Source organism: Ambystoma mexicanum, chromosome 3p, assembly GCF_040938575.1.
Source record: "Ambystoma mexicanum isolate Mex_15411 chromosome 3p, UKY_AmexF1_1, whole genome shotgun sequence".
In the NCBI taxonomy this organism is placed as follows: domain Eukaryota; kingdom Metazoa; phylum Chordata; class Amphibia; order Caudata; family Ambystomatidae; genus Ambystoma; species Ambystoma mexicanum.
In genome coordinates this window covers 1,228,009,913-1,228,030,822 of record NC_090925.1, presented here as the reverse complement: position 1 = coordinate 1,228,030,822, position 20,910 = coordinate 1,228,009,913, and the positions used below count along the sequence as shown (strand labels likewise).

At 44.7% G+C, this 20,910-nt stretch overlaps 1 protein-coding gene across 6 annotated transcripts in view; it reads left to right on the top strand.

Moving 5' to 3' along the window:
• The first annotated feature begins 2,768 nt into the window (after window positions 1–2,768).
• MATR3 (matrin 3) overlaps window positions 2,769–20,910 on the top strand; it is a 134,407-nt gene continuing 116,265 nt past the window's right edge. For 2 of the 6 annotated variants that reach the window (XM_069652691.1, XM_069652689.1), the window contains exon 1: window positions 2,777–2,916. In XM_069652691.1, coding sequence (XP_069508792.1) covers window positions 2,777–2,916 — 140 coding nt within the window. Of the gene's footprint in view, window positions 2,917–20,910 lie in introns of all 6 variants that reach the window. The other 4 variants (XM_069652686.1, XM_069652685.1, XM_069652690.1 and 1 more) reach the window with 3 other exon arrangements.

Here is a 20,910-nt window from a genome sequence, read left to right as displayed (position 1 = left end):
ATTAACAGCATACATACAGATGGTCTGTGTGACTGCAATGTGCAAAGATGAGCTCGAGCATGCAAGTAGACATGCCCCATGAATGCCTCCAGCAGTAATTGACATGTCCTGGGTGAGGCCAGGTCTCAGGTGCCCCTGGGCCCAGGCAGATTTGGTACCACACTGCTGCTGTGATGCCATTCCAACATTGATGTTCTCATTCTGAGAGGCATCACTTCAGTGGTGCTATAGGTGTGTGGTGCTATGCTATGGCTAGGGGTCATCCCTTTGCATGCTTTCAAGGGCACATTACATTATTCTTGTTGTGCTGGACTAATTCTGTAGGACTATCTTGACGGCATGTATGACATTTGTGTATTTGGTGGCGTGGAATGTTGTGCATTGTGGATGTGGATGGATGTATAAGGTTTGTAGACCTGGATTGTCATCTATGTTGTGTAGCTTATACTTGCATGTCCGTTCATCTGAAGTACGTTGCGGCCTTCCCAGATGGACATTGGCGTACATCTGTATGTGCATTCTTCCGACGGACGACAAGCTACACCCATTTCGAGTATGTATCTCTCCCCCCCATCACACCCAGTTGGAGTATGTATCGCCCCCCCCCCATCACACTGACATGTGCTTGTCCTGCAACTCATCAAGTAGCCACGAACGTTGTCCGGCGTGTCGCTCCATGTAACGTGGGATAGTTGAGTTCCGCAGGACCATGGAATCATGGGTTGATCCAGGGAAACGGGCACAACAATGTGTGATTACCTTGTTGGCATCACATACCATTTGGACATTGATGGAGTGGAATTGCTTCCTATTTCGGTAGACTACTTCATTGTGATGTGGTACAACCAATTCCACATGGGTACAGTCGATGGCCCTGATGCAACTTGGGATGCCTGCCAGTGAATAGAAGCCAACTTTGCTGTTTGCAATCTCCTGGGCAGTTTGTGGCATGAATATGTGTTCAGGTGCATGCTTCAGGAGGGCATCGAGTACCTGGTTCAGCGTGCGTGAGAATACTGGTTGTGAGATGCCATGAATATGGCCCACTGTATGCTGGTAGGTGCCTGTGGCCAAGAAGTGGAGCACAGTCACCACCTTGAGTAGTGGGGGATGGCAGTTCTGATGCCTATGAGGCTCACAATGTTGTGTATCATGTCCATGATGCTGGTGATGGTATCCCGGTCCAGACGGTACAGGGTGTGTATCTGCTCTGGGGTTAGATTGAATGGACTGGCTCTGATCCTGGGGATTGGTGGGTGCCTCTGTGGTATGATTAGGTGCTGTGGTGGTGCTTGCTGTGGCTGTCTTGCCCTTCTCCTCCTGTGTCTCCTCTGTGCTGCCTGTTGTTGTTGCTGCTGCGCTGCAATCATGTCCTCCAGCCCATGTAATGCTGCAAGTATTGGAACCATCTTGGTGTGGGAAGGGTTGTGGGAAGGGATGTGGTGTGCTCCTTTTGGGCTGCCACAGTCTCCATTGCCTCCACCTGTGCTGATTGTGTCCACCTGTGGCAGGTGGGAACACTGCTCAGTTCTCTTAACGGGTGGTTCGCGATGGCGGTATTAGCGCCATGGCGGTAAGGGGTTTGGGCGCTATACCATGCCGCTATTGGCATGTCCGCTCGCCTTGTGATGCTGTGCTATTAGTGGCATGGCGTTATTTACGGGATGGAGGGTCGCGCGCACGCGGACTGCCCGCTATTAGTGGCACCGTACTTAGCGGTGCTGCTAATAGCAGTGAGCCGGGTCGTAATTAGCATGGGGATTTAACGTTACCGGTATTCCATTACCGGTAACGTTAAATCCCTGGTTTAGGTCGAAATGACCGGAAAAAAAAGGTTGAAACGACCAAAAGTTCTAAAAATGCTACCACCAAAGGATCGAACACCAAAAGTTCGATCCTCTGGTGGTAGCACTAAAAAAAAAACAGGGGCTGCGGGGGTGTCCCCACATTGCCCCGCTCAATATACTTTATGGTATAGTGAGCGGGGGCTGCGGGGACACCCCTGCAGCCGTCCGTGAAAAAAAAAAATAAATAATAAAAAACGGGGGCTGAAGGGGTGTCCCCCGCACACTATACTTTATGGTATAGCGAGCGGGGGCTGCTAATAAAAACATAATAAATAAAATAAAAGGACCCTGCAGTGCCAGTTCCCAATCACAGAAGTGAAAGGGAACTGGTGCTGCAGGAACCAGCGTGAAGGTGAAGGTAAGTGGGGTTTGTGTATGTTGGTGGTCTGGGTGTGGGTGGGGTGTGCTGAGGGTGTGGGTGGGGAGTGTCATGGGGGGGGGTGTGTGTGTGTGCGCGTGCGTGTGCGTGTGTGTGAATGTGAGTTTTGGCAAATTATCGGGGCTGAAATGTCCAAAAACAAAGTGTTTGAACTTTTGGTAATTCGAACATTTAGTTTTCGGATATTTCAGCCTCGATGATTTCCCCTTCGGTCAAATCACTACACTGGGATTCTAAATCCCTACCGCCTACCGTGTGATGAGGCCCACTGTCTTTGACAGACCCTAAAATGAACTGCAGGGTTACATATGCCTCCTAGAAGGGCGGGGCTAAAGGGGAAAGAAATTGCAATGGGTTCTTGGATGGACCGTTAAACCTCAAAAGTAAGTACTTGGACGAGGAAGAACATTGAGGTAGTGTGGAGCTGCTTATCATCAGGATTTATGCTCTGGCTACAAGCTCGCTATTCTAGAATGCGCGCACCCAGTGGCGCCACCATCTTAAGGTCAGTCGATCTCATTTTCTCCTATGGTGTGGACGTTAACGAATGATGTCACTTCTATCGTCTAATGGCCGCCCATGGCACCGCCCACGGTGCGCAGAAGTAGACGCGCAGTTACTTTGTTTCAAAGTCGCAGTGCATTGTGGGGTTCTTTCTCCGTCGTCGCCGAAGAGCAGGCGTTGCAGCAGGTAGGTGGATGTGGCGTCGTTGGAAATTCGAAGAAAATTAAGTGTTGGCTCCGCGCGCTCGAGTTGTAACCGACCGGTAGATCGGAAGGACCTTATTTTCGTCCGACGGCCTTTATCTTTCCACGAGGTGGGCTTGTTTTCGATATGATAGGCCCGTTCCTGGCGGCCTTGCTTTTCCGATGAGGGCCGCACCGTGTTAGCCATGCTGGTATCCTTTGTGCTTCCATACAAGCACACTCTTGTCGGTATAAGTGGTTATTACCAATTTGTAAGGACGTTTCTTGCTAGGGGTTGTTTTCGCCATTTGATGTCGTTTGCATGGTTGTCTTTTACGCGCTCTACATTGTATTGGCGGCCCTCGCTCTTTTTCCTTCCGCGGTTTCTGTTAAATGGCGTATGGTAGTTATATGCACGTATGAAAGCCACTGGCGCCCCTTTCCACTCTGGATTTATGAATAGAAAGCGAAGCATGCCATCTGCAGAGCCTTTTCGAAACACCACTCGCCAGTCATGTAAATACGATATTTTATGCATCCTCTTTGGCATGTCCAATCTGTGGCTTGTTTTATATTTTCCCAATTAGATGGATATGTATGTATGTATTTTAGTTGAATGGCTGGCGGGAGAACATACCTGTGTATGCAAACGTTACACTCCCTTCGATTCTGCTCATCTCGTTGTTAAACCGCAAGTGGGGCCACGTTATATGGTGCGGGCGTGCTGGGCAAGGGATGCTTTCTCTCCATTTTCGTATTAAACATTGTAAAGTATAATGTAACACGGAAACCGCATGGACCATTTTCTGGACTAGAAGAGCCAATCTACGTCTCTTTCTGTTTTACGTTCCCATCCGTTAGAATCGATAAGCCCAGTTGACTATCCCCGATTACAATATTTTGAGCCTCGGTTAACCAGCCTCGTCTACCGAGAAAGGGCCGCTTCTTTATGGCTAATTCTGAGGGTTTTTTCTATTCCCAATCATACATTTTGGCTTTCAGACAGTGATCTTTAGTAGTAAGACGCTTGTGCACCACCGATTCGTGTGTTTGAACTACCGCATTTCCTGTTTATCAATATCTGTATTTCACCTGGTTTGTGCCCTTCCAAGTGCCGCCCGCTTTTTCCCGAAGTAACCTCTCAATAAGCAGCCTGTCTGCCACTTGGGTTTTCTGTTGCTGGCGGTTGTCCTGTTGGTATTCTCGCACAACTTGTTGAAGTACAATTGGTACGTGGTGTACATTTGATCACCGTAGATCTGGAATTGGGTGAACTGTGACCTTGCAGACCCCCCCCCCCCCCCCCCCCCCGCCTTTTCCAGGTTACTCTTTGTCTACAATCCTTTATACCCCTTGAAGTGTGGTTTCATATTGAGTGGCCTTCTAAATTCCGTATGTATGCTTCCTAGAGTACGAGTCAAGCAGCTTCAACTTGGTGTTGTAGTATGGGCTGTATACCAGAGGGGTAAGGTTAATGTTTGGCAAAATTGCGGCCATGGAAACTAGCATTTCTCTTTCGCCCAGTATCTTCTGTAACGAATAGCTTGTTTGTAATGATTTTATAGCATCCTGTTTGCTACAACAGGACCAATGCTTATAAGTGTTTTTATTTCATTGAGTTTTTATAGGCGGGGGTGCTTGATCGTCTCTTGACAGTTTGCATGCACTGCTTATACACAGGGGACTCGTGCTTCCTAGTACTTGGACCCATTGGCTGCCTCAGCGCAGTTGGCCACCTACCACGCCTCTCCTTTCCGGCAAGACGGGCTTCTAAAATGGCAGACACCGGGTTGCACAGATTGGATCGTTAACATCCAAAAGAGTTATGTTGGGTTCCCCGATGTTCCACCCTTTCCTCAATCTTCAGGGTATACATTTGACAACACACAGCTGATTCATTGAGGCCAGGGGTTCTCTGCAACTGCTTGTTGAATATCCAAACATGAACAGTGCCATTTCATCTCTAAACTCTGCAAAATCATATCTTGCATGATTTCCTTGTAGTGGCCCGTTTCCCACATGGGGGAAACTGGCCTTCCTAGCCGAGCACCTGACCTCCTCAAGCTAGCCTTCCCCATTTCAGGCGCCCACACGTTTGTTTGGACCCCTTCAGTGTTCCGCAAGGTTCACTGGTTCCACCCACTGGTCAAAATCACAAACCAGCAATCTCAAATGGGGCACCAACATACTTGGCAGCAAAGCTCCAGCTGCTAAAGTGAAGACTCGGGCAGTCTTCCTGCTACACCCCTATCATCTGGAACTCCCACCTCCAGCAGAGGCTTGAAATGCCCCACATCCTGCTCATTCAATAATCTCCCCTTATCCACCATTGGTTCTTAAGTTTGTGCTTCAAGCAATACAAATAAAGCTCAACAGTAACACATCTACCATCATGGTCTTTATTGGGGGCAGAACATCAACTGTGGGGCATAAGATATAATATAACTAAAATCTTGGTATGTGGTTACAGGGAACGGATTGTTGGCATTTCTTCGTGTGAGTGTTGGAACCCAGTTAAAAAAACAAACGGCCATTAGTTTGGGTGAACATTGTACAGAGTTTGTGGTTTAAGTTGCTAATGTCCTTTAGTGACCATAAGGAAGTCTTTGAACGATGTAGTCCTTCAAATGACTGAATTGGGTTTCAGAGAATGAGGACTTTACTCCGCCAAAAAGATCCTATGTTAGCCCCACTTTTGTAGTCGCCAAGTAGCAGGTAGTTTCGGTGGGGAGTCGAGAAAAATACACAACTAAAATTGACTCTAAATCTTTCAGGCTGACTTGTCATTTACAGACAATGCTGTTTTTGATTCGCCCCTTTGTAATTTCAACACTGTAGAAGAATATATGGTTAGTGACATGACCATGAAAAAGCAATTGCTTTGTGATGGAAAATGTTTGCAAATAAATACTGTGTGAATTAAGTAGGTAGTAAAAGTAGAGTGGGGTTATACTCGACTAACATAAAATCACTAAAGCTCTATTAATAACCCCAAGGAAGTACTTTCTTGCCATTCAGAGATTTGGTACATGAAAATGAATGCCCCTGGTTACCCTTTGTAAAGTGTGCTGCTTAACGGCTCAACACAATTGAGTCCGATTTTGAGAAATGTTTGAGTTAAGTTAGTCTAGTATTAAATGGCATTGGGTTGGGGGTGGGCCTTACAATGGTGCATTTAAAAATTGAAGGATACGTTTTGGCCTATAGAACAAATGTTTCATAATTAACTGAAGATGCAATAACTTTTCGTATGATTACTAAGTACCGGATTTCAAGTTTGTTGATGTCGCAAAGTTAAATTTGAAAACGGATACACACTTTTGCCAATGATGGTGTAAGGCTTGCTTGTAGTTTAGAGTAACTAATGACTTGAAGTATTCTCTTTGGGGGGATGGGCGGGCAGTGGTCCATGGTTGTGCATAAAGTGGCAACATTGATCTTGGTGCCGTTATTGAAAGTTCACGGCATAATGTTGGGGGTAAAGACAAGCTGGACCTTAGATGGTTTAATAAAAATGAACACGTCTGTTGCCTGCAATATTGGTTGGGTTCCATACTTAGTGATATGTAATGTGTTATATGGCTTCTTACACATATTGCTTTGGTGTCATTTCAGTTTTGTATAGTTATAATCCTGTTGGGATTTATACTGCGCACCGCTGCCATTTTCATGGTCTCAAGGCGTATTTGAAAAAGAATGGGTATGGTTGGGTTGAGTGTAAAGATCTGTAATCTATTGTTGCTAGCTTCAGTTGGGGAACATGGTCACTGTGCTGTTATGTTTCTAGTTGACGTTCGGGTAGTTGTATGCAGGTGCTTTATATGCATGTTTTGCTTTTGTTGACAGTTGGTAGGTTACCTGTAGTTTGGGGTGTTTTTCGTTTGTGGCGAAGGTATGGGTCAGTGGTGAGTAGTCCGTTTTAGTAGGGTTGCTAGTGGTTGCCTGAGTCGTCCTTTAGGTTGGGTTGTTCCATTTGGGTTACTTCTGTTCAGCTTGGTTTTTTTTTCTTCTGGTTTCGTAGAAGTTTCTGTTTCTCGCAAATGTACTCCTTCTTTAACTTTGAGCGTTAAGAGCCATGTTTTAAGTTTCCTGAATTTTAGGTGGTCTGCATTTCTGTAGGTTTGTCAAAAAAAGCAAAACTTTTGTGTAGCTATTTCTTACCCCCTTAAATGAAAGCACGGGCCAATGGAGTGCAGCAGTTATCGTTTCATTTGCTTAGTAACAAAGGCCCATGTGGGAGCGCTAGGCAAAAAAAAGATGTTCAAATAATTGCAATCCAGAAGTAATTGTGATGCCACTTTTAAGCTAACTATCTTTTCTGGCGAAGACTGGTGTTATCTTTTTTTACGAGGCAGTCATACAATTCCATTCCCCAAAATGTGAGTTATGCTTAATGACGGTATTTATACTGTAGAACACTGGATCTCCGTGTTCTAGTGAGGTTAGTGTATCTAAATCGGTGTCCAACAATTTAATTTTGTTGGGCAAGATGCATCATATTGACGAGTGAACACTCGTGACAATGTACAAATGAACACACATGCTTTTGATGCCAATCCTAGTTCTTTAACATGCTGGTTGTATACAACTGGTGCTCACCCTGTGAGCTGATCCCATACCTTTTTTTACACTTGACATTTTCTTATCCCCCCCTGTTGCTTTAATACCAGCTACCCTGAAAGCAACATGGCCGTAAGATACAATATTCCCACTAGTTTTAAGTCCTCTGCCTGCTATGCCACCTACTCTTCGTGTCTTTGATTTCCACAAAGCGAACTAGGTGATTATGCAAACCAGTGATCAATAGTTCCATTGAGTCAGTGAATCGACAGATCTAGTGCACTAGTTAGCCTACCGAGCTAGCTTTGGCCTGAGATACCATTCCATTATACATCAACCCCTGCCGGTGACAGCTGGTCAAACTGTTTTTAGCTTAACTTTTACATTTTCGATTCATTCAGAGCTTAGTCTTTTCGCTCATTTGGCGTCAAGCTAACACAGCTCTTCTACAACCCTGTCAGTGTTGCATACTGTTCTGATACCCATCAAATTTTACCGAGGGTGGCATGAAATGTGCATGTTATAACCTCAACAGAACACGTTAAATAGTGTCCTACTTGTTTTATGGTTTGAGATGGTATGTCTATTTAGGCTATTTGTGCAGTTTCTGGCAGGTTTCGTCTGCTTACTATCATTGTGTGCATTTCTTCCACTGATTGAGTTGCACAATCATTGACAACTTACAGTTCTGGATTGAACTAACATTTTCTTTGGTTCTGTGATCTTTTTGCAGATTTAGCTTGCATGTTTTCCATCACCTCGTTGAATGGGTACATTCCATGTCTTGTAGTTGATGCATTGGAAATTTTGGTAGGCCTGCTAATTTGTTTGTAAATGCCATTTTTAAAGGGACCCACTAAAATGTTGGTCCTTAACAGTTGTGTTGGAAATGCTGGGTTGGTGACAAATATTGTAACGTGAGCTTTAGAAATTTCCCATTAACCCAATCCTCTCAATTGGTCTAGCTGAATGTCCTTTTTGCAGAAATAATGCATTTAGTGCAGGCAGTTCCTACTCCATCAATGGTAGTATCCAGAAAGTGTGCTCATCTTGGGTGGATTTAATCTGGTGATATAGGCTATGTAATTAAGTGAGTCTTTGCTGTCCTAAAATTGTGAAAACGTCAGTGTAGTATTAGTATATGGCTTCTGCCATTGTTGCAGGAACTTTCTCGAGGTTTGCCATAAACATGGTTGAGTATTTGAGGCACAATTTGGCCTTGCTAACACATCGAGATACTATTTCTCCCATGCCAGATTTGTCTTGGTGGCATTGCCCCTATTGTGGGTTTCTGTTCACTACAGCAGTTGGAGCCATAGCAGATGGCCCATCCTATCTGAATGTGCATAGTTCACTATATCCGAATGGGCAATGCTGTTTTGTATTGGTGGACTTTACCAGTTTCATACTCAGTGGTATGATTCTACGTGAAGTATAATATGCCTTTAAGTCAAAAGGCGTTCCAAGTGTCACGGTTAACGCCAATGGTGGTTACTATTATCAAAAGCATCTGACAACGGGAAAGCCTTTCCTGATATTCAGTGTTTTCCACCTAAAATTGATTGCTTCGCCTTAATTTTACGCATATGATATGGTACTCGTGGGCCATACTCGGTTTGGATTGCAGCTACAACTGACAGCTTTAGTTACCCTAAGAAAAACAATATGTATTAACGTCGGAAATATAAAATATCCTGCGACAGAGTTGGGACAGCAAGAGAACTTTAATTGTATTCTATATTTGGGGTTCACGCTATTTGGTAAGGAAAATAGGACTCAGTTACTGAGAGTTAAGGTGGAAAGAATGACGGCTCAGGCGGTACACATGAATACGAAATATGGTCAATTCTCTCTAGCGCCAGTCGGGGAGTTCCATATAAAAAAAAGCTGTACCAGTAATGACATGGAGCAGAGACTGTTTTCTTTAATGGGTAAATGGTCTAAACTTGAGGGTGCCTTTTGGAGGACGACCTTGAAGCTGCCACAGCGCTTACCTGCTATGAGATTCAAAGTGTGGCTGATCTCCCTAGAGGTGGTATCTAATTGGAAAAAATACACATTTTCTTAGCTGAACCATCACTTTGGGGGTTGCTAAAACATGCCGTTGTGGGCAAACTTTTTGCCCCCACTCTTGTAGAATGGCATGCACCGTGCCTCTACCTCCTTGGATAAATCTGGGTATTTAACTAACCCTACAAAGGTAAAAGGGAGAATGTGAGAAAAAGGACCATCGTGCTCATTAGGCAGTAGCATCTCTTAGGATTATTGCTCGATGTAGGGCCATATGATTATGCCTTGCTATGAGTAAATGTCTGGGGGGGGGGGGGTGTGTGTAGTGTACTGGTGGACCCAGTGTCTACGCCTATGTATGGACCTTTACCCAACCAAATTCTGGGAGCAAGTGTAGTCCGTGGCCAGAGGATATGTAGGTTTTGCAAGCAAAGTCATAGAAAAACAATCTACCATCTGATTGTAGAATGCTCTGAAAGGCATACAGTTTGTGCACTTTCTGAAATACTTGAAAGATCAGGCAGGATGGTTATGGCAAAGTAACTTTTTAGATGATCCTTTAAATGGTCCCTGGCTGCTATACGTTTTATTCAAGAGGTTGTACTACAAGCAAGGGACACCTGAGTCGTTGAGGGATGGAGTCTAGATAGATTGCAATTGTTTTAGGAAAATCCGTTTTTGTGTTGAATTGTGCTAGATTCATTTGGATGTCTTTGAACTATAACCCAATAAAGGAAAACATGTGTCACCAATTGGTTGCCTCCGTTTAAATTCCTAACGATAGTGAGAATGCACACATTTTTAATTTGTTTTTGGCTATAGCAACCTTTCTATGTATTGAAGAGATCCTGGCTCATGCTGATCTCACAAAGGATGGAGCCTCTACCATACGATCAGTTGAGGAAGAAGACACAGCCTCTGCCCCTGAACTAGCTAGGCAGCTGGTGAATATTTGCAGTTGTGTGCGGTCAAGCTGGTGCAATGCAAATGGACTAAACCATTCTTGGGCCTATTTGACGTATTTTAAAATACCTGATGTGGGGAAACCTATTGCCTATTGTTAGGGACATAAAACCACATCTCAAGATATTCCCAAGCGTCCGATACATACCTTAAAGATGCACGGGGCCCTGTTGTACCCCCCCTTCAATACGCCTGGATAAATCATCTTTAATAGTTTGCTGAATTAATAAGTCATCACGAAGACCCCATACGTTCAGCTTATGCCATTCGATGAACCCCAAATGCATTTGATGTATCTATGGAGGCTACAATTGATCCTTCCTTTGATGCCCAAGCAGACTGCTGGAACACTACTGCATTCGGGGATGTTGAGTGGCACTTTTCTAAAGGCCGTTGGGAAATGGACAGCCTTTAGAGTCCTTAACACATTCATTAAAGTGACCCAAGAGAACGGACGCAAACAATTTGCAGTCTGCATCAATTAATGAGATTGGTCTGTAGTTCTTGGTATCACTTCTTATACCCTGCTTATAAACGGACACAGCGTTGGCCATTTCCCATGATGAAGCGAACACCCCATATTTTCCAATGCCTCTAAATCTGATCGTCCCCCAGATTTCCGGATCGACTTTGAAAAGTGCATTAGACGGGGCCATTTGGACCTACTTGCATGCCCTTATCAAGGCGATGATCTCCAACTCCGTTGGCAATGGTCTCATCAACCCATCCAGCATCTACTGCTTGAGCCCCCCCCCAATACTTCCTCCCCGTTCCCATGTATTTCTTCAAAGGCCACCCATTTCTGCTCTGGCACTGCATTCGGTTGTTTAGAGTGCTGTCTCCCGCGTTAAGCATTTTTCCGAAACACCTACCTAGTATATATTCTGCATCTCTCTGCAGCATAACCGCTGTCCTGCTCTTACAGCAGATTCTGTATGTTTTATTTTTTAACGGTTTTAGAGCATAAACCCCCCTCCTAGCTGGTCTCACTTCTCACTCAACCTCCTTTTTGCCTCCACCAAATCCTCATCACACATGTTTGGGGGTGCTCTTAGACTGCCTAGTACCCTTTCCCCTGTTATGTTGTAGCCCTTGGAATTGACAGAACTTTAATTTTCCACTGCAGGTCGATAGGGCCCCCAAGTAATTAAGACCTGTAAAGTTCTTGATCGCTCCTAGTCTATTCCCCTAGGTGGCGTTTGAGATTAAATCTACTGGACACCCTATTCTTATAGCTGCACTTCTTAAAATAAATTCTGCCCTTAGTATTCAGTGGTCACTGAATTTGCTCAACTATTTTAAATTCCTTGCATTTCTCAAAATCAGTGTGTTGATGTAATCAATTTGAGGTTGGGGACCCCTATGCAATGTAAACATTCCTTTCTTCCACCATCAAAGGAGTCGTTCAACCCTACCAGACCTACAATTCGGCATCCCCAACTGTTTTCTTCCAGCAATTCGTTTAGGGTCATTACTCATCTTAGTCTGTCGTTTAGAACTGCTAGGCAACTTGCATTGATATCACCCGCGACTAACATTGCCTCCCTCCCTACACTCCTGCCACTGCATGATGCAATTCGTATCAATTATTCCTCCAAGTTGGCTATCACACAGTGCTAGTAAAGAATTAGAAGTTGCTTTTTAGTTGCTCGCTAAACAAAGCAGCAGCCATTGCCTCAAATGGTAGTTTCAGTGTATCGAGGCCAATGAGTATCAGACTGCAACTAACTCTCTTGATAGCCGGCCTCTGCTACTTAGCCAGGTTTCCTGTAGGAGAATTGATCTGCCTCCCTCAATGTTTCAACCAGCTCCACATTCGTTTGCAACTGCCTGTGGCCACTAGAGTTCCAAGATCTAAGCTTGTTTCTTCTACATTACTTTTAGTGCCTTGTCCCTAGGGGTTCTTAGAATCTTGCAATATTGGTTTTGTTAAGGCAAATATTGAATTTGGCACCCCATCGGCGCTTCAATTCTGCCTGGTCTTCCCTCCTTCATACTTTCTCAGTATTTGTTTCCCCACCATCTGTGGATATCAGCCCTTACATCCCGAATCCTCTCCTGCCTCCCCATCCCTGTTCCTTGCATCCTTCAAAATACCGCTGGTTTCCTGCCTCCAAACACCTTCCTGATTCCTCTGGCGAGAACCCTCTGCAGCCTCTAAGTTCCCTCAACTGGTGCCGTTCAACATTCAATTCTTGCTCTTGCTATCTACCTTGTAGTTTTTGACACATCTAATTTTCCCAACCAGGTTTCTTTGCCAACCCAAGTCTTGTTCCCCCTGTGCAGACTGCCCTCCGCACCGTAATCTTTGACTGTCCTCCCAACTTCCCACTGGAGCCTGCACTTTTTGGCTCTTCCCACTTTGTAGATCTCCGTCCCATTCCTCCCTGTGCATACCAACAATCTATTTCTGTCCTTTTTCTTTTTTCCCTTCACTAATTTGAAATATAACAAACAAAATATTACATTAATTATACAAGGTTTGAGCTACTAGAAGTTCAGTTAAACACAACCCATAATTTGGTTCATCACATATTAAATGCAGTCAACACCATTTAGCTATTACAAGTCCTCTTCTGGCCTAAAACCCCATTAGCTAAAATGAGACACACAAAAAACATAACAGCAAGACTAATCACGAAACATACAAACACAAATTGACACATGTATAATCACTTAAATACCCCAACCTACACTTTCATTAAAGAGCCCACATAGTTCTAAATACTTTTCCTCTTTTCTGTCTCCTAAACATACGTTTGCAAAAACCTGAGTGTTTGCATATCTGATAACCAGACCTCTACAAGCGGCTTCTTTGTTGTTTACCACACTTTTGCTTAGTTGCCACGAGAAGAGCTTTATCGTTCCAGCATAATGACTGCATTCACTTTCACATCCACTCTCAGCTGATAGTAAAATCGTTTCCAAAGAAGTGAGATGCCCCAAATTGCGTCCATTCTGTCCAATATATCCCACCCAAAGGTCAACCACTCTATAGATGCCCAAGACCCTTTGATGAATATAGCGTAGCTTTAAGTCCATCTTGGCTTTAACAGCTATCCTCCAGATATCCATCCCAATTCCACAACCCAGGCCAGTCTTTCTCAGAGGACTCTTGCGGATAACCCTCCATTGGCATTAATTTAAGAACAGTTGACACCATATGGGGCGGCGCATGGAATAACTCAATATTTTGGGCTTTCCAATCATTGGCGCATCTTTCAACCATAATTTTCTCCAAAGCAGTATATCACCAATACTCCATATTACCCAAACCATATTGCTTCATAAGCCATATGACGGGTATCATTTTCCCATCCTGCCAGACGTCTTCAATTCTCAGAATAGCTTTGTTTGCCTAACAAGGCTTTAATCTGTCCTTTTTCTATTGATGCCCACAACGGCTCTGATCCCCTTCCTTCCATAAAGTAATGAATGTGATAATTTTCAAGAATTGGGTACCCAAAACCTCCCTCCTGAAGATTACGATCATGTTAGTGAATTTTTGGTCTCGTCCCTGCGCACCACAAGAATAGAACCCTTATCAATACACTTATTCACCTTCAGGGATCGACTGTATGACGTATAATTTGGGCAAAAATATTGTTTCAATTGCACTTACAAGCATTCATGTATCTCTATGAAGTGTCTCACTCAACTTCATTAAAGTCCAAATACTCCACATTTGAGTTTGCCCATTGGGTTACTTGATCTTTCTTTGATTGGTATCAGTTAATTTTATGCCCTGAGAGCAATCCCACCTCTATCAGGTGTTTCAAAAGTGTACCTCCCCCTCCAGATTTGCCAGAATTAGTCATCTGCATAGGCTAGAACTTAAACCTCCCTGTCCCACACGCCAACGACAAAGGCCCTGTTCCTGTTTTATGTAAGCAAGTAATGGTTCCAAGGCTGGTTAAAAAGAAAGGGGGGGGGGAGAGCAGGCAGCCTTGTCTCGTACCTCTAGCTGAAAAGATGACGTTGTCGTTAGCCCATATTTTGGCAGTAATTTCAGACTGCTCCAACAGCATTCAAAAATAATGGCCTAAACCCCATTTCAAGTAACGTATAATATAAGAATGACCAATTTACACAATCAAAAGCCTTTTCAGCATCCAAAGCATCATTTGTTATGAATCCCAACAACCCCATGTCTATTCATGTTCTGATATCATACCCATGTCTTTCCCTCATGAATCCCACCTGAGATTGATCAATTAACTCATACATATACTTACTTATTCAGTCGGGTAGCCAAAACTTGATTACATCTACATTCAAAAGTGAGATTTGGTGATATAATTACTGCATTGGTTGCCTCGTCTCGATTTTGGTATCAAAGTAATAATTGGAATGTTTCTCTAACTTTATCAATTGGTTTTTGGACAAAACATTTCTCTGAAATCAATTCTTGTATAAGAATCGTGGACTATCAGATCAGACACTTCACAAAACCCTGTACCTGTCCAACCTTTGATCCAGTACCCAATTATCTTCCCTCAAGGATAATCCAATTGCCATCCATAACCCTCAAAATTGTGCTTACGATTTTGAAGAAAACATCCCCGCCCAGGTCTGTATACTGAATTAATTAATCTTTCTTCATATCTCACATCCGCCAAAATAATCGACCATCCATTATTTTCTACTGCAAAGTAAAATCCTTGCCCCACTTGACTTTGACGAATAATAATTCAGTTGAACTTTCATATATTTAGCATTATTGAATCAATCATTCTGGGATTTATTACCATCAGCCTTCTCCCTCTAAAGCCTGGATATTTTCCTTTTTTGGGGGCAATTTAAACCTTTTACATTCAAGTGGCGATATTTAAGTCAGTTCCATGAAGCTCACTGGATGAATTACTAAATCCGATTGCAATACACCAGCCAGTTAAATTTTGAACCCTTTATTTTCCCCCCTATTACTCCCCCACCCTCCCTTAGTGGTAAATAAGTGTAGGTTACTCCTTCCTTTTCCCGACATAAACCACACAACATAAAGACAGAAACTTGGCTTGATTGAAAATTGTCCAAAAACCAGTGGACCATTTAAAAGAAATTTTATATACAATATTCACAGTTCTGAACTATACCCCCAGAACTCCACACCCATTCCAGTTCTCTATTTTTTCTTCTATCTCCCATTACTATCCAAACAGAACTTTTTACCAGTCAGGACCCACCCCTTCATTTATTTCCTCTAACAAGATATCTATTTTATACATATGCTTCTCTTACAGCTAAAATGCCTTTAATAAAGAAGCGATCATCAGAATGGCTGCGCCTCAATATTGGCACCGCCTGCGAAGACCTTACCATCTAAACCTTCACCCTCCCCATCGCTATTGGTTCAGCCCACAACTGCACAACCACCACACAAAGCATACATTAGCTGTAGGATGAATAGTAAATAACTGCTACCAGTGATGCACATTAGCCAAAACAGCTGTTTAAAAGCAATATAGCCAAAAGGACCATCCCCCTCATTTTCCTGTTGATTCCTTTCTTTAAATGCACACTGTTAAGACGGATTTCTGAACTCTGTCCTGGAGGCGCAGAGGTTCAGAAGGCCAACCTAGTTTCTAGGAACAGGGTAACCTCTGGACAAGCCAGACCAATCAGGGTAGCGATCGCGGCGGTCAAGACTAGGTTTCAAGAGTGTTGAGACTGACAAAGCCCGCATTGAGCACACAAAGCAAGGACACTTAAAAATTACTCCACAGGTGTTATATTAAAAATATATACACATTTATTACAAGGCCTTTGTAACATTGACCGTAGCGAGAAATCACAATAAAACTCCAGTAAACCAATACAATATATATACAAATACTAACGAGTTAGACGCACAAAATGTGTAGACCACCTAGATGGGGAGGAAAACGGGCAGTGCGAATAATTAGACCCAGTCCGCCTTCAGAGGCACCTAACTAAAAGGAAGTCCAAGCCCTACGAAGAGTGGAGCCTTGTGCTCAAAAGTACCTGCACACGCTGGTGCCAACGGGCAAAAAGGGGAGTCTCTTCGAGGGAATCGGGCAGTTTAGTTCGGTGAACAAATGGAGATGAACATAGCTCCGCGACTCAAGCGCAGCCTCCTGTGGGCAGAAGCGGAGCGCGAGTACGGAAAGGCGTGCTGTTAGACACAGCGGGGAAAAGCTATGGGCTCCGCGACCAGTCCCTAGTGATGCTACTCACCGGTCCCCGATGCAAGCAGACCCAGGCTTCTCCGCGTCAGTTTCAGAGCTGGCAGGTTCAGATGGGAGCAGGGGACGTCTCGTCGTGTAGATTCTGCAGAAGTTGCGTTGAGGATGTCCCAAATGCAGTGAACCCGCACAGTTTGTTACCACAGCAGGGCAACGGAGCGGCCGTGTGTATTTCAGCCAAATGTACACTACTCACTTCAGACCTGGGAATGCCAAGTGTACGCATCGTGTGAGAGTGACAAGGACTCGTAATACAACACAACCCAACGGCGGTTACAGAGCAAGACTCCTGGGTAGGCTGGTCAGTCTGCTGGATGGCCCAGAGACACTTCCGAAGGCTTACGTGCAGGAGATGGTGAAGATGCCGAGACTAGTTGTTCCCACTATTCCAAGGGTCGAAGTACCAGTACAGGCCTTCTCGTTCGATCAAAGGTAGAAAGGGTTTAACAAAGCGACAGCAGTGCAGAGGAGCAGTCCTTCAGCGGGTCACCAGCAATTCCTCGGTTCAGCCTCGTGGTTGCAGGATACTTGGCTCCTGTATTCCTTTGTTCGTGAGAACTCAGGAGATCGACATGGTAGTGGGGTTTCCAGCCCCCTCTTATCCACGGTTCCCTTCGTGCCAAAACGGAGGGGACCCAATGGGAGATCCGCTCATAACACTGATACCATCTGTGGACCTCATCACGGACCACGGGGGTCCCAGGCATTCACACCACCCTAGACTCTCTGGCGCCCAGGATGTGTATTGGGACCAGACATCCCAGCCCCCATCCTGGAGGCACACACAGGCCTGTAGAAGCCCGCGAAAGCATATGTTTCTCGCGGGAAAGTACATGCCCAAATAAGGAAGGCCCCGGGTCGGCTCGACCTGGGGGAGGTGAAGGGGGCAAGACTGTCAGCAGACAGAACAAAGAGCCTCGTGGTCTGGCCATTTTGGGAGCCAGGCCACCATTTTGGGCTGAGCGCGAGAAACGGGCTTTAAACGCCAAAAGGGGCTCAAACGCAAAGGATCGCTGCCACCAATCCCGTCCGTGATTCACTTGCACCGTTCATTTACAATCCAAAGAGTATTTAGGTCCTGTAGAAGACTAGAGACCCAAGAGAGCAGTAATTTAGCTTAGTGCCCTCTTGTGCCATGTTGCGCGAGAGCTGCAACATGATAAAGAAACTACGGAAAACGTTTCCCAGTACTGACTGTCTTAAGGGCATGTCAGTTTCCCCGTAAGAATGGAGCGAAAGCACAGAGGAGTGCGGCAGAAGGCAAAGGCATCCTGCATTAAATACCCATGTGCTCACAAGCCCCTAACCTTGAGGAAATGCTATCCTTTTTGACTTAGCTGTTTAAGTCAAAAGCATCCAACATCCACAAACACCGCTCCACCATTTGACTTTCTTACCAATATAACCATTAGCTTATCTCCAATTAACTTCCCACCTTCACACCCATACATATGTTGTGCAAACACTGCTCCAGTTCTCCCATATCCTGATGTTATATGAATCCCAACGTTTCCAAGTCTGTTTCAATTGTCAAGAATGCACTATCCACCACACCGAACTTAACGCAGCTGCTCCTGTTTATCAGATGGAAGTGTACCCACCTCCAAACCCCCTCTGGTCAAGCTCTGTGGTTGCATCAACAGTTACTGCCTTTCCCTTAAATCTCGGGCAGTAATCACTTTTTTTCCCCATTCCCTTTTTATCCCCTTAGTCAATTCAGCATCTACCTGCTCTAGATGCCTCATTCATCGTTTGTGCTCCAGTTAACGGAACCTTTTCCGTGCAGTTTTCTTTTCCACTCCATCTCTCAACCTTCTGAGCCATTTCACCCGACAGACCCCCAAACATCTGTTTGTTTACCACTAGTCTGACTCTGCGACCCTCTCCTGGTCTGTTAATCCTCACATTAATTGTAATCAACTTCAATGGCCCTTCACCACAGGATACCTTTTGGACAGTTTTCCATTACCCCCACATATCTGCCATATACAGATTCCTCATAAAAGCTCTGGGTGACATATTTCATTTTTCTCTGAGCTTTATTTTTTGTTTTCCTCTGCTGATTATTTTTCACCAGATTACTTTTCCGCCTCTCTACACTCCACATTTCACCCTCCAATTCTTGTTCAGTACTTTTACCCCCCTCTTACTTTGGAGACTATCGGGTCACATTTGTAACTGGAAATAGTCATTCCTGCCCCTTTCACTGCTGAGTGAAACAGATTCATACTCTAGGATCAATCTAACACTGTTTAGAAATATTCTCACGCCCCCCTACCTCATTACATTTGCCAATTTTGACATCTTTTCCATTCTCAGCTTGTACAAGACGGTCCACCTACCCCAGCCCCTAGTTCTTCCACTCTAATTTGAGATCTGATAACATAGTGTGAGCTTTTTACCTCAAACCAGATATCGTACAGTCACAAACTGAGGACTACATTCAAGGCAAACTGTTTGGTGTCAGTAGGATTCTTTCATCCACTTAGTGTATGATGTAATTCTAATTTGTCTGACTTATCCAAGTATTGTCGTGATTGGGGCAACGGGAGTGGGCTATAGTCAATTATTTTAGTTGGGTCAGTCGGAGAGCCCAGAAAGGATGGTTCAGATACAGAGCCATAAACTCCACACTGGGAACATTGTATGTAGTTTCCGCTTTCCGTAGGTTCCTTCATGATTGCAACTGTCTGTCGAGCTAGTGTCGATACACCCACCTGCACCAGTCTGCTCCTGTTGCCGATCCTAACCCATCTGCTCCTGTTGCCGATCCTAAAAGGGGCCCAGGTGATCCTTGTCCCTTCCCCCTCACCCCATGAATCTGGGCTACAACCTCCATCCATTAACCTCCTGCTTTGCGTTGCTGTCTTGTGGTGTCTGCTGCTTTGTTTCGCACAGTATTGAATCTACGCCATCAATACTTAGTTCATTCATATTAAGGGTCTCCACTCTCTCCATATTCTGCGAATGCAGTCGCCTTTTTCGTTCTCGCCCTTGTCCCACCAATGGCCCAGGTTGAAGCAGGGTGATTACTGATGCTGTCCGCTCTGTATCTTAGCACCCGTGCTGGCACCGCTGAAGTTCCTGGGGAAGCATGCTATCAATGCCAAGACCCCCTGTGCAGCTGGAGACCAGGGGCCCTTTTCCATTCGACTTCCTGGGCCACCCTCCGTAACATACGATCTTGTTTTTCCCTGATGAGACCTAGTCTTTATTTTTTCTTACATTTTGTTTATTTTTTCAGTTGGTCGCATCACTCCCTGGCTTTCCACCAGGTTAACTCTGTGGTTCAGCTCGTTGTTCAACCTGATGATCTTCCACGTCTTCCTGCTGCTGAGCCCCCTCCTTTGTCCTTGCAAAGTTTTTTAAATCCACTAGAAACCATTTTCAGGCATGAGGTTGCTGGCCCTTCCACACTTGAATGGCTTCTCAACCCCTGTCGGGACATGCTCACGGATTACTGTGTCCCTTGCACAGATAAATGGCCTAGCCTGCAGTCTCTGCACCCAAATCTAAGTAAGACCCAAGACTAACCTGGTAGATGTTCTCGTTATTACCAGTTACCAGGTAGAAATAGTATTTTTAACAAGACGATAGGGGTCGCTCACAGCCACTTTTTTTGTGTGGTAACCCTTGTGCTGATCAAAGGCCTTTGCCCGCCATCTCTGCACTAAGACGTCCGAGTGTAAAACCAATGTGTGATCTACACCTTTTCGGCCACCCCTAGCTGAACTCTGTATCCAGAGAAATACTTCCTTTAGTGCCGCAGATCAAAGCCTATGCCCGCAGCTTCTGTGCCTGACTGGAAGATGAACTGGTGACTCCAAATACAGGTGATGGGCTACCTTCCCAAAGTTGGATCAACGAGTCTTCCGCCTGTGACTTATGGAAAAGTTAATAAGCAACCGTGGCACCCTTCTTACCGTGAAAGGGATGGAGTGATGTTTGGAGTGACGCTGCTTCTACGATTTTTGTTTGCAGTCCTTCCGGCTTATAACTGCCCGTATGCATGGAATGAACAACATAATTCGAAAGGATAAAATGAAATGTCTGAAGGGAAACCAACGCCACTTTTCACCCCTTTGCTTTGCTTCGCCAGGGGAATAGTTCTTATGAGCAGTTGGGATGCTGTGTAGGCTGCTTTGAGAAACCGCAGCGAGAAGTCTGCAGCACAGCAAAACACAGCATCCTGACACCAACAGCACCACTTCGCCCACTATCGCATCTCCAGTGTTCATTTAGTCTTTGCACTTACGACTTCG